Source organism: Rana temporaria, chromosome 12 (genome assembly GCF_905171775.1).
Source record: "Rana temporaria chromosome 12, aRanTem1.1, whole genome shotgun sequence".
NCBI classification, from domain to species: domain Eukaryota; kingdom Metazoa; phylum Chordata; class Amphibia; order Anura; family Ranidae; genus Rana; species Rana temporaria.
This window is the reverse complement of record NC_053500.1, coordinates 137,711,123-137,724,877: the sequence shown is the minus strand read 5'-3', so window position 1 is coordinate 137,724,877 and position 13,755 is coordinate 137,711,123. Positions and strand designations below refer to the sequence as shown.

At 45.3% G+C, this 13,755-nt stretch overlaps 1 protein-coding gene across 3 annotated transcripts; it reads left to right on the top strand.

Annotated features, from left to right (window-relative positions):
- Window positions 1-933: 933 nt before the first annotated feature.
- LOC120918988 (zinc finger protein 90-like) lies at window positions 934-12,074 on the top strand. 3 transcript variants are annotated; one of them, XM_040330916.1, is made up of 6 exons: window positions 934-1,541; window positions 2,840-3,370; window positions 5,057-5,170; window positions 6,441-6,488; window positions 7,118-7,256; window positions 11,147-12,074. In XM_040330916.1, exons 1-6 carry the CDS (start codon window positions 966-968, stop codon window positions 11,896-11,898), a joined length of 2,160 nt encoding a protein of 719 aa, XP_040186850.1. In that variant the 5' UTR covers window positions 934-965; the 3' UTR covers window positions 11,899-12,074. The 3 variants fall into 3 exon arrangements, with proteins under 3 accessions (XP_040186850.1, XP_040186848.1, XP_040186849.1); XM_040330914.1 differs by having other exon boundaries at window positions 2,840-3,658; window positions 11,147-12,073; XM_040330915.1 differs by lacking the exon at window positions 5,057-5,170 and having other exon boundaries at window positions 2,840-3,658.
- The last annotated feature ends 1,681 nt before the right edge of the window (window positions 12,075-13,755 follow it).

Here is a 13,755-nt window from a genome sequence, read left to right as displayed (position 1 = left end):
AAGCCCTACCCCAAAAATAAGCCCTAGTTAAAGTCCTTGTAAAAACATGTAATCCGTTCTGTAAAAAGATTATATAATGTGCTGTGTGTCTCCCTTTAGTAACTTTATTGTGGAAAATACCCTATTTACAGCACTGCTGGGCGCTCACGTGACCCGCCGCAGCTCTTCTCCTCTCGGCTGATGTCAGCTTTTTTTTTTTTCAATAAAACTTTATTAACCCCCTACCCACTGCAGTACTCAGAGTGGGGCTGACGTCATTGGGGATCATGGCCCCTCCCTCTGCAGTATTTGGCGTAGGGAAGAAGAGCTCCAGCAGGTCACGTGAGCGGCAAGCGGCACTGTAATTAAGGTATTTTCCACAATAATGTTACACAAGGAGACACACTGCACATGATATCATCTTTTTACAGAACGGATTACATCATTTTATAAGGTCTTTAAAGAAAGGTTTATTTTTGGGATTACAAAATTTCACAATGCTGACTCCAGAGCTGACGGGGAGAAACGTTTTTGTACATACCATAAATAAATAAGACATCCCCTGAAAATAAGCCCTAGTGTGTTTTTTGTAGCCAGAATTAATATAAGGCCCGGTCTTATTTTTGGGGAAACACGGTAGATCATCCAGGGGGGAATGTTTTTTTTTCTTAACAAAAGTAGAGTTATTTTTTAAGGGTTAATTACTTGTAAAGGGATGCAGACACTGCAGCTTTTCTCACCAAAACACCGTGAGTGCACCAGATGATTATAATGAACTAGATCCTCCAATTTAGAAACAGTGGGCACAGGACACTGTGAAGCAGACCTTTATTTCTACAGAGGCAGAATGGCGGGGCTGCTAATGTAAACAAGGTAGATCACCGTTCTGTCAGTAGGAAAGGGATTTTTTTTGCAGCATTTTGGATATATTTTTTTTTTTTTGGTGGAGCTCCGCTTTAAGGCCGTGATCAGTTAAAGGGTGTGGAATGGGGATTACTATTTTCTATTATAATACATTTCACCATGTGGTGCTGAGAGAAAGTGATGTGTGTGACGATGACAAGTCCTTTCTGTCTCTGTACAGAATGTCGTCTTGTATTGTGAAGGGTTGTACAGGAAACTGGAAAAACCCTGACAGGATTCTCCACGAATTTCCTAAAAACATCGCCACCATCAAGTCTTGGTTACGGCAGACCCGTCAGGACTTCGGGGATCTGGACGCCTTTTCCAGAAATGTGCTTTGCACACAAGCCTACAGAATGTGCTCACTGCACTTTGCCCCAGAGTGTTACCTTTATGTGGATAGTTCCAGTAGGATCCTTAAAGGGAATGCTGTGCCCACCATATTTTCCCAGCCGTCTTCTCCTACTCCGTCCCCATCCGATTTTCTGAGGGTGAAGATTAAAAAAGAAGATTGCCCCTTGAGTCTTTCCCCGCCTTCACCAGCAGATAGTGGCACAAGCTTCTCCGGAAGATGTCCTCCTTTTATGCCTGCTCCCTTTCATGATGATCAGCGGGATGGCGATGGCACAGATTCCATAGGTTCTCATGAGCAGGAAATGGTAAGATGGGGGGGATCCGGACAGCGGAGCTTCCATTTTTGCGTGGACCTCCGCTTTAAACCTTGAAACAAAAAAATGAATATATATTCACCAATATTTAGATGTGGTGGCTGTATTCATTTTTTGCCTATTTTTTTTTTTTCTCCATTTTTTTTTTAGCTGGTGATCCTGGTAGTAACATTCCTGTCTTAGGGCTCTTCTATATATGGTGGAGCAATGGAGCCACCTAGACATGTGCAATTTGTTTTAGTCCGAATGTAAATGCGGATTAGATTTAAATGCGGATACTTGGATGTATCCGAATCGCCAAATGAAATAGTAACACATTTTGTTGAAATCCCTTTCATTTATTCGTTCGCTAACGAATTTCCAAATTTTCTGAACAATTCGAATTCTGATTGGTTGAAAAGTGATCGACTAATTCGACTTCTGTGTGAAGAATAGCTGGTTGTTAAGGAGTGGGTCAGGAAGCCGGCTGTTGTGTCCTTAACAACCGATGACTCCTCAGCGGTCAGCAGGTTTCACTGTTGAGAACTGAAATGTAAAAAAATGCCGGCAATAGAAAATTCTGAAAAAAAAAAACTGCTTGGGCTCCCCCAGCCCCCCCCAATCCATACCAGGCCCTTCGGGTCAGCGTGGGGCCTCCTCCAAAATCCATACCAGACCTTTATCAGAGCATGCAGCCTGGCAGACCAGGAAAGCGTGAGGAAGAGCGAGCCCCCCCCTCCTGAACCATACCTGGCCACAATCCCTTAACGTGGGGACTCTGTCCCTCCCACGTCAAAGCACCTTGCCCCCATGTAGATGAGGGCAAATACCTCATCCCCACAACCCTGGTCGGTGGGTGTGGGGGTCTGCCGCCACGGGACTTATCAGAATCTGGATGCCCTCTTTAACAAGAGGACCTCCAGATCCCGGCCCCTCCCTACGTGAATGAGTATGGGGTACATACCTCTACCCATTCTTCAAAAAAGTGACACAAACGTTTTTGACCATTCCTTTTAAAACATCAACAAAAAAAAACATTTTCACCCCCAATGTAGACCTATCGTCAATCGCGAACCCGCTGGACCCCCCAAAAAAAACTAAAAAACTCTGACCTCATCGAAGGCTCTCTGCAGGGGGGCTAAGGGTGGAGTCACCCTTAGCTCCCCTTAGCTTTGTATGATGATCTGAATCGCTTAAGTGTGACAAATATGCAAAAAAAAATTCAGGAAGGGGTAAATACTTTTTCACAGCACTGTATATACCCAGGTATGAATACAATTCTAATTCATTGCAATGTCTTGTCTCTCCAGACAGATTCCACACCTAAATGCTTTATCGCAGGTTGTCCGAATGGTGCCGTGGACCAACCCCTGTACCCTGGAGTGACCCTGCATCATTTTCCAACTGACATTTCCAGAGTGAAGGTCTGGCTGCGGCAAAGCGGGCAACATCTTGGCAACCCTGACTTGGCTGCTCGTCACATTCTGCGCAATTGGACAAACTTTCGTATGTGTTCTTCTCACTTCGGCCCAGACAGTTATTTCATCCATGGTTCTGTAGTGGATCTTAAACCCAATGCTGTGCCAACTATCTTCCCAAAATTTGAAGATCCCACTATCATAGAGGAATTTCAGCCAGGGAGCACCAAGGACACCAGCTGTGATACATCATTTATTTCCAAAGAAGAGATTGATGAGTGTGTAGACGAGAAGCGTAGAGTTAGACATATTGGCATCACCACTGACACCCACTTGGGGGTACGCAGTGTTGGGATCCTCACCAGACCCATCTTGGTGAAGGAGGCCTCCACCTGCACGTCCATGTCACGGTTTGGAAAAAATGTTAAGTGCATAAAGTTACAACAGCAAATGGCTGATAAGGGTGTCCAGTGCTCCACATTTGAGTTGGGTTTCGATGGTGATACTCGAAGCTCCAGACCTGATTATTTTTACCAGGGCAGTCCGTTCCTGCCTTCAGGAGAAATGAGCTTCAATAAACCACTGTTTGGTGCTACCCCACAATGGAGCGAGGAACATGGGCTCAATGGGGCAAATCAAGAGTCTATCGACTCGGCTGAAGGCGTCCGCGTGAAGGACAGCAGGTTATTTCTGGCCCTGGAAGATGTTTTGGTCAGTACACATTATAGGTGGCAGTACATACAACACTACATACAAATACTAAATTATCTTCTGTGAAACTTGTACTGTATGTTCCACCATGTCGGAGCTATATAAATGTATAACAATAATTGTGTTAGTGGTGGGACATTGGAGTGTAAGCTGGTCTGATGCAGAGACTGATGTAAATAGCCCAGTATTCTCTGCACAGCACTGTAGAATGTCAGCTATCGGCAGGGCTTTTTTTCTCAAACAATAGGTGCAGGAACTCCCCCTTTCCAAGTCGCCCCTTTTCTCCGCCCCTACCCACCTCCCAGTACCGTCTAGAGGTAGACCGATATTTGGCCATTTTTGATAAATCGGCATTGGCCGGTTATTATAAAAATTAGGCCGATATTTTACACTGACCACCCACCGTTACTCCTCCTCCTTTCTACACACTCAGCGGCTCTGGCAGCATCGAGCGCCGCGCTGAGTGTGAAACTGACACGTAACAGAGAGGAGAGAGAGAGGAGCTGTCAGCTCGATGTTGGGGGTAGGCGGGACCCAGCAGCTATATTACACCAGCCAATGGGATGGTATCTAGGCGGGCCGCTAAATGTATGGGGCCCTGCCCCCTTTCTAAAGCAGCCCAATCATTGGCTGGTGTAATTTAGCTGCTGGGTCCATCCAGCCATCGGCCGCCCAAATTTCTAAATATCGGCATCGGCCAGAGAAAAACCCATATCGGTCTACCTCTAGTACCGTCCCTTTTAGACAATATTTAACCAAGTATCATTTTGTGGTGCTAAGTAATATGTATGGAATTTGGTAATGATATCAAGAAAATCAGTAAAATAGATCCCCTGCAGCCAGCAACAATAGATCCCCCTAATAACAATGGACCACCCACAACAAAACTTCCCCGCCAGCAACAATAGACTCCCGGCAGCATCAACAGATGCTGTCGGAACAGTGTCGAAATTTTCACGTTTTACGTTGTTTGCGTAAGTCGTTTGCGAATAGGGCTGGGCGTCATTTACGTTCACGTCGAAAGCATTGGCTTTTTGCGGCGTAATTTGGAGCATGCGCACTGGGATACTTTCACGGACGGCGCATGCGCCGTTCGTAAAAAGCGTCATTTACGTCACAAGAAATTAACATAACACACGCCCACATCTTCCACATTTGAATTAGGCGGGCTTACGTCGGCCTATTTACGCTACGCCGCCGCAAATTTGCTTTGAGAATACAGCACTTGCCTGTCAAAGTTGCGGAGGCGTAACGTAAATAGGATACGTTACGCGCTCCTACGTGAATCCGGGCCTATGTCTTGTATTGCCCTCCAAGAAACACATTTTACTGGGGTTGTGAGACTGAGGATACTCAGACTGTTCTCTCCTGATCATGTCATTTCTTTGTCCCCTGCAGATCTCTCTCATGCAACATATGGTCAGCTCCTCGTTCATCGAAGAGAACGCCAAACTGACAACACATCGTATCCTGAGACAAACTCTGGAGATTGTTGGTCTACTGACCGGAGATGTGAGTTTCTAAAGAAGAACTTCATTGAGGTTGTTAAAAATTTTAAGGTCAATTGCTTAACCACTTGCCGACACACCGATATACATCGGCAGAATGGCACGGCTGCGCAAAGCCTGTACGTCGCCTATTAAATCGCGGCATAGTGGGCGCGCGGGCTCCGGAGGACTCGATATCTGCCAGGCGCCCGCGATCGTGTTCGAAGTTCAGTGTAAGAAATACACAGGAGAAAATGCATGTTGACAAGGGGAGTGTAGAGGCGGGCGGGGAGTCTACTGACATCAAGACTCCACCCACCAAGCTCCGGACAACAGAATCTGCAGTTTTTCAGGTCTCATAACAGAGGGGAGACATTGGACAGGTAAGGATGCATGCAGGAGACATGTATATCCTTATAGATAACCACTATGGCAGGAGATTAGAAAGGATGAGAGGGGGTTTGCATCCACTTTAAAGAGGAAGTAAAGCCTCTGTAAAAAAAAAAATACACCCTGCAAGACAAAGGCATAATGAGCTAGTATGCATAGCATACTAGCTCATTATGAATTTCTTACCTGAGATCGAAGCTCCTTAATCTAGGCTCACCTGTAGGTAAAAGTGGTCTGTGAGGCCTCGTACACACGACAGAGTTTCTCGGCAGAATTCAGCGAGAAACTCGGTCAGAGCCGGATTCTGCCGAGAAACTCTGTCGTCTGTACACTTTTGGCCCGATGGAGCCGCCGAGGAACTCGTCGAGAAAATAGAGAACATGTTCTCTATTTTCTCGTTGTTCTATGGGAGAAGGCGGCCCGCCGAGCTCCTCGGCGGCTTCATCCCAAAACTCGACGAGGAACTCGATGTGTTTGGCACGTCGAGTTCCTCGGCCGTGTGTACGAGGCCTCAGGGTTTACAAGCACTTTAAGCCTTGTACACACACGGGCTGAAATACTGGCCGACTTTTGGCCTGTGTGTACACCTGTCTGTCCTACAGAAGCCTCGAGACTGACTTTTGTCAAATGGGCATGCTGGAAAACCAGCATCTGATCGCTGCCAGCGCTGATCCATGGGTTCTGGTAGGGGGTCCCCATGTCAGCACACAAAGGCACACTGGGGGAGTTTGCCGCACTAACATCGCTTGTGTGTTTTTTTTTTTCTAGTGTGTACCAGGCTTTACTGATGGACTTCTGCTTTCTGCATTTGTTTGACTATTGTTTGGGTTACAAGAAATGCATGTGTTTTTTTCCTCTGCATTCTACCGTTATCGTATCATGTCATTGTGCTGTGTTCTCTGCAGAAATGGGTGATTACAGAGAAAGAGGAAGACCTTGAAAGCATAGATGAGGTGAGTGGATGCCTATTTTATGTAGTCTTTATTTTGATTTTCACAAACATTGAGCTTACAAAGAACAGAAAAACAGAAGCCCAAACTGGCACAAGGGCAAGAATTACAGACTTGAACTTGGCAATCAAAGCCTATTGGTACAACCAATGACAAATATATATACAGTGGAACCTTGGATTACGAGCATAATCCGTTCCAGGAGAATGCTTATAATCCAAAGCGCTTGCATATCAAAGCGAGTTTCCCCGTAGAAGTCAATGGAAACAAAGATAATTTGTTCCGCATTGACTTCTATTGCATGCAATACCGCATGTGGCCAGAGGTTCCTTTGGAGTTCCTTTGGTGTGCGGCTATCCATCCCTTTTGAAATTTCCACATTTGCCTAGTGCATTGCCAGCACCCTTGGTTTCCTGAGAGGTTCCTGATTGTTTGTTGGACCCACCTGGAGCGGTGACTCCCTTCCCCTTCAGGTAGGTAGTGCCGTGGTTGGGATTTGAACCAATGACCCCAGTGCTGCTAGGCGGAAGTAATGTTCTGACAGGGGGTCTCCCCCTCCGCCAGAACACACCCAATAGAACTTGCATCCCAAGTGTTCCATGCATGTTGCTGAGCAGTGTTGTATGTTGCAGGTGCCGGTGAAATGCGGTGACATTGGCGTCTATTTCACTCCGGATGAGTGGGACTATATTGAAGCTCACAAGGAGATGTACATTGACATAATCCCCGACGACCCTCTATTGACAGAATCCCAGCAAGACTTGGCTTCAGGTATTGTAGGGTCAGAAATAACATCTAGCAGAGTCACGTCTGCACCTCCCCCTGTGCACCGGAGATTGAGACATGTCAGTCTTTTCCTGAGTCTGGGTCCTGAATGGGCTTCTTATTTTAACCACTTCCCTACCCGCTCATTTTCAAATGCCGTCCACAGATGGGATCTCCCATCCTGGGTGGACGTCATATGACGTCCTGGGCTTCCCGGCCGTCTAGGGGGCATGCGTGTGCCTGGCCGGGGCACCCGTGATTGCCCGTCATCACAGCAGGACCGTGGATCTGTCTGTGTAAACACACAGATCCACGTCCTGTCAGAGGTGAGGAGACCGATGTGTGTTCCCAGTACAAAGGAACACAGATCGGTCTCCTCCCCTTGTGAGTCCCCTCCCCCTACAGTTAGAATCACTCACTAGGGAACATGTTTAACCCCTTCAGTGCCCCCTAGTGTTAACCCCTTCCCTGCCGGTCACATTTATACAGTAAGCAGTGCAGTTTTATAGCACCGATCGCTGTATAAAATGTGAATGGTCCCAAAAACGTGTCAAAAGTGTCCGATATGTCCGCCGCAATGTCACGGTCACAATAAAAATCACAGATCGCCACCATTACTAGTAAAAAAGAAATCTATCCCCTATTTTGTAGATGCTATAACTTTTGCACATATCAATCAATATACGCTTATTGCGATTTTATTTATTTTTTCTTCTTTTTTTTTTTTTTACCAAAAATATGTAGAAGAATACGTATCGGCCTAAACTGAGGAAAACATTTTGTTTTTTTATAGATTTTTTGGGGAGATATTTCTTATAGCAAAAAGTAAAAAAATATTGAATTTTTTCAAAATTGTCGCTCTATTTTTGTTTATAGCGCAAACAAAAAAAAAAACCGCAGAGGTGATCAAATACCACCAAAAGAAATCTTTATTTGCGGGGAAAAAAAAAGGACATCAATTTTGTTTGGAAGACACGTCGCATGACCGCGCAATTGTCAGTTAAAGCGGAGGTTCACCCTAAAAAACATGTATATACCATTATATCCAGCATACTGCCGACATGTACAGTATGCTGTTTTTTTTTTTTCCGCTGTACATACCGTTGTATAGCTATTTTCCCCCCGGCTTCCGTGTGGTGGCTCCTGCGGGACTGGGCGTTCCTATTCAGAGACTAAGTGATTGACGTGATGACAAAAGCTTCCCCCTGGCGCTTAATGCGCGTCACCAGTTTCCGAAAGAAGCAGAACGTCAGTGCGCAGGCGCCGTATAGAGCCGACTCGCAGTTCGGCTCCTTCTGGAAACTGGTGACGCGCATTATGCGCCGTGGGAAAGCTTTTGTCATCACGTCAATCACTTAGTCTCTGAATAGGAACGCCCACTCCGGAAGCCGGGGGGGAAAATAGCTATACGAGGGTATGTACAGCGAAAAAAAAAAACAGCATACTGTACATGTCGGCAGTATGCTGGATGGAATGGTATATACATGTTTTAGGGTGAACCTCCACTTTAAAGCGACGCAGTGCCGAATTGCAAAAAGTGCTCTGGTAAGGAAGGGGGTAAATTCTTCCGGGGCTGAAGTGGTTAACAAATAAATAAGGTAATTTTGAAATTGACGGCAGCAACATGTCTCAAAAAAGTTGGTGTGGGGACATGTTTAGCACGGTGTAGCATCCCCTCTTCTTTTAACAAAACGCAATAAACATCTGGGAACTGAGGAGACCAGTTGCTGGAGTTTTGAGAGAGGAATGACGTCCCATTCTTTCCTGAGCATATGCTGCTCTAAAACCTGCAAATATCTGTGTATAGCTACATCAAGTGAGGATACGGATTTAGAGGGTGAAACAAATATTGAATTTTTTTTATTACCTATAAAGTGATTATAAACCTCAGACATGAAATATGAACAAAACATATCCCTCCTATAGTTTGTACTTGTCTCAATCCAGTAAATCAATCTCTAAACGTCATTTCTGCCTGACAAGTTTCCCTGACACCAAGAGAAAAATGGTGACAGGGGAGGGATCTTCATCACGCAGCCTTTGATTGACAGCCTCAGCTCTGTATGTGCTGTGGGAAGGGGTCTGTGTCCCTTCCATCCAATCAGCTCTCAGAGCTGTTCTCACTAGGATTCGCAGGGTGCAACTTCAGCTCCCTGCCCCATTTGCTGAAATCTCAAACCAGCTGTATAAATTCTGCATTTTGAACGGCTGTAGAGAAGAAATGGCTGCAGATGAAGGCCTGGCTCACAGTCTCTGCTCTAATTCGGATATCCCAAAGGTGTTCTATCAGGTTGAGGTCAGGACTCTGTGTAGGCCAGTCAAGTCCGCCCCCCCCAAGTTCGCTCACCCATGTCTTGCTTTATGCACTGGTCCAAATCATTTGGTGGAGGGGGGATTATGCTGTGGGGGTTGTTTCTCAGGGGTTGGGCTTGGCCCCTTGGTTCCAGTGAAGGGAACTCTTAAGGGTCAGCATACCAAGACATTTTGGAAAATTTCATGCTCCTAACTTTGTGGGAACAGTTTGGGAATGTCAACTTTCTGTTCCAGCATGACTGCGCACCGGTGCACAAATTAAGGTCCATAAAGACATGGATGAGCGAGTTTGAGGTGGAGGAACTTGACTTGTCTGCACAGAGTCCTGAGCCTTAATCTGCTAGAACACCTTTGGGATAAATTAGAGTGGAGACTGCGAGCCAGGACTTCTTGTCCAACATCAGTGCCTGGCCTCACAAATGCGCTTCTGAAAGAATGATCAAACATTCCCATAGACACACTCCTAAACCTTGTGGACGGCCTTCCCAGAAGAGTTGAAGCTGTTATGGCTGCAAATAGTGGGCCAAGTCAATATTGAACCCTACGGACTAAAGTCACACACTATTAGATTTTCTGCAGATTTTTGTCTTTAGATTTACTAAAACCCTGTAGTACAAGGGCCTGCCTGATTGCATACAAATTGAAACTCCTAAGGTTTGACCTTTATATTATATGGTTTTGGTAAATCTGCAGACAATATAATAATGTGTATGGGATGCCATTAAAGTTCATGGGGTAGATTCACGAACGATTTACACCGGCGTATCCATAGATACGCCGCGTAAATTCAAAGCTACGCCGGCGTATCTATATTCTGTATTCAGAAAGCTAGATACGCCGACATTAGCCTAAGATACGACTGGCATAAGTCTCTTACGCCGTCGTATCTTAGGGTGCATTCTCACGCTGGCCGCTAGGTGGCGCTTCCGTAGTTGTCAGCGTAGAGTATGCAAATTACATACTTACGCCGATTCACAAACGTACGTGCGCCCGGTGGTAGTTATTTACGTCGTTTGCGTAAGTTGTTTTCGTCGTAACGTTGCTCCTGCTATTAGGAGGCGCAGCCAATGTTAAGTATGGACGTTGTTCCCGCGTAGCGATTTGAAAATTTTACGTTGTTTGCGTAAGTCGTCCGTGAATGGCGCTGGACGCCATTTACGTTCACGTCGAAACCAATGACGTCATTTACCGCAATGCATGTTGGGAAATTTTAGGGACGGCGCATGCGCAGTACGTTCGGCGCGGGAACGCGCCTAATTTAAATGGTCCACGCCCCCTACCGGATCATTTGAATTACGCGCGCTTACGCCGGCCCCTTTTACGCTTACTTTCTGAATACAGCACTTGCTCCTGTAAGTTGCGGAGGCGTAGCGTAAATACACTACGCTGCGCCGCCGTAACTTTAGGCGGAGATACCTGAATCTACCCCCATGTGTGTAAAGGCAGGCGTCCCAATACTTTTGACAATACAAGTGAAACTATTAAGGAAATATTTGGAGTAGCGGCTTCATCCTTTGTAAGGAGGCCGCTGTTTTGCAGAGGGATTTAGAAATCTTGCACACATCATCTTGTTTTCTTCTCAGGGGAAGAGTCGGCGAGCGAAGAAGAGACAAAACCTTCCCGGAATCGTCGGAACTCCCCAGAATGGAAGCCGCAGAGTGACCACAGCGAGTTCAGCGATTCTGAGATCTCCTCTGATGATTCTGACGACTCGAAAAAACACAAAACTGAAGATGTGCTTGTGGGAAATCCTGACATAAGGGTCGAGTACTCCGCAGACGGGAGGTCACGAACATTTTGGTGTCTGAGGTGCAACATAGCCTTGAAAGATAGGCGGGGTTTCCGAAACCACTTGAAGACGCAGAGGCACCTGAATTTCCTCGTTGATGAGGAGGAGGTGACCTGTGAGGAGTGCAGTCAGGTGTTCAGCACTCGATCGGCACTGACTAAGCACAAAGCAGAGAAGCACGCCAACAAGCGCTACGCCTGCACCATCTGCGGCCTGGAATATGAATACATGTCTCAGTACATCATACACCAGAGGGCGCACACCGGGGAAAAGCCGTTTGAGTGTGACAAGTGTGGGAAGAGGTTCGGCCACAAATGCTCTCTGCTTGTCCACCACAGGAGGCACATCAAGGGAAAAACGGTGAAGTGTGGCAAGTGCGACCGGTTGTTCGACACCAAGTCGGAGCTGCGCAGACACGAGAGAATTCACGTGCCAAAAAAGCCCTATAATTGCCCTGTGTGCGGGAAACAGTTCAATCAGAAGTCACTTTTCACAAAACATAAGGGGGAGCATGAGAAGAAGGCAAAGCGAGCCTCCCGGAGGTGATCAGACCGTCACATGAGGATCGCTTGGCACCAAACTCTCCTCCTGGCGAGCAGCAGAAGGGCAGCTGAACAAGATTGGATGCTTGCCTTTGCTTACTAGACATGTGCACTGGCAAAAAATGTGTTTGTTTTCATTTTCGTTTCATTCGTTTTTTTTGGGTCATTCGTTATGATCGCAATTCGTACATTTGTAAATTCGTACATTCGTAAAATGTGTAGATTCGTACATTTGTAAATTCGTAAATTCGTAAAATGTGTAGATTCGTACATTTGTACATTTGTAAATTCGTACATTCGTAAAATGTGTAGATTCATAAATTTGTGAATTCGTACATTTGTAAATTCGTAAAATTCGTAAATTTGTAAAATGTGTAAATTCGTACATTTGTAAATTAGAAAATTTTGGAACTTCAAAAATCTGAAATAACTAAATATTAAATGATAGGTATTGTAATTTCCTTTCAAATTTGGCTGTTAGCGAACGTAACGAATACGAATTTATCCGAAGTTACGAATTCCCTGAAATAACAAATGGAACGGAACAAATTAATAATAAATAATAATAATAAAAAGTTTATATTAATATTTATTGTTATTAATTCATTACGTTCCATTCGTTTAGATACGGCATTCATTATTTCGGAAAATAATTTGTAACTTTGAATAAATTTGTATTCGTTACCAGGGCAGATCCTAGGCAGGGTGCTTTGCACCCGGGCGCCTGCAGAGGTGGGGGCGCCGAAGTGCCAGAGTTCTCCCCTCCCTCCTTCTCTCCGTGTTTGTGTCCGTCCAAAACGAGTGTTCTGGGCATATGTGTGTGTGTGTCAGTCCAGAACTGGTATGTGAGCATAGGGTAGCCAGTCCAGCCTGGCAGTGCTGGGGGGCATCTCTGTGGTTGAGTCGTTGCCTTAGAAACATTTGTAAAGGGGAGGAGTTAGTAAAATGACCACGCCCATGTGCCAGAAATATTTCTGCACCCAGGCACCTGTGACCCTAGGGTCGGCCCTGTTCGTTACGTTCGCTAACAGCCAAATTTGAAAGGAATTTCCAATACCTATAATTTATTAGTAATAGTCAAGTTATTATTAGTTAATTATTATTTCAGATTTCCGAACTTACAAATTTTGTGAATGTATGAATTTGCAAACGTACGAATATTCGGAAAAATTTGTTAAACGGGTTTTCGGATATTTTCGGATTTGTCGAATTCGGAACTAAATAAATTGCACATGTCTATTGCTTACAGACACTTTAAAGACCATCTCTGCCTTTAGCAGCATGTTACATGTTTCACCCATATTTAGGGTGTAACATGTTGCTAAACATCTCAATTCCTAAACCCCCCCCCCTTACTATGACAGCGGGGGGTTGTCCTTTTCCCCGCAGCAACTGTCACATTTAAAATTGTCGTTTCTGTGTGGGGCTCCGCCCACACAGCTGCGTCCTTCATTCACAGAGATCTGTGAATGATTAAAATACAAGTCCCATTTGCCACTGCAGCAGACAGACTTGCAGTTCTCAATTGGTGCACACTGATTGGTGCACTGAAAGCCTATTGACACTTTTGTAGCTCAGTAACTGAAAGCCCATACAAAGGTACAGGCAGAGAGCTGTAGAAAATGCCTGCAGGAGCCTGACATTGCACCCATGACCCACTGATCGTGGGTGCAGTACTTTACAGACTCCTGTGTAAAAAAAAAATAATAATAATAATGCACATGTGCATTTATAATTTTTTTTCTTAAAGGTGAACCTAGCCTTTAGTTTCCTTGAAAGTGAGATTATGCAATTGTATGCATATATGTAACGGGATGGTGCTGGACGGTATGCAATGCAGCCCCATATGTGCATTCCGCCA

Excerpts from the sequence above, each read along its gene's own strand:
- LOC120918988 (XM_040330914.1), top strand. The coding sequence starts at position 966 with ATGGGGATTACTATTTTCTATTATAATACATTTCACCATGTGGTGCTG. Across the intron at positions 3,659-5,056 it reads TGGCCCTGGAAGATGTTTTG|ATCTCTCTCATGCAACATAT; the intron begins GTCAGTACACAT and ends TGTCCCCTGCAG. Across the intron at positions 6,489-7,117 it reads ACCTTGAAAGCATAGATGAG|GTGCCGGTGAAATGCGGTGA; the intron begins GTGAGTGGATGC and ends TGTATGTTGCAG.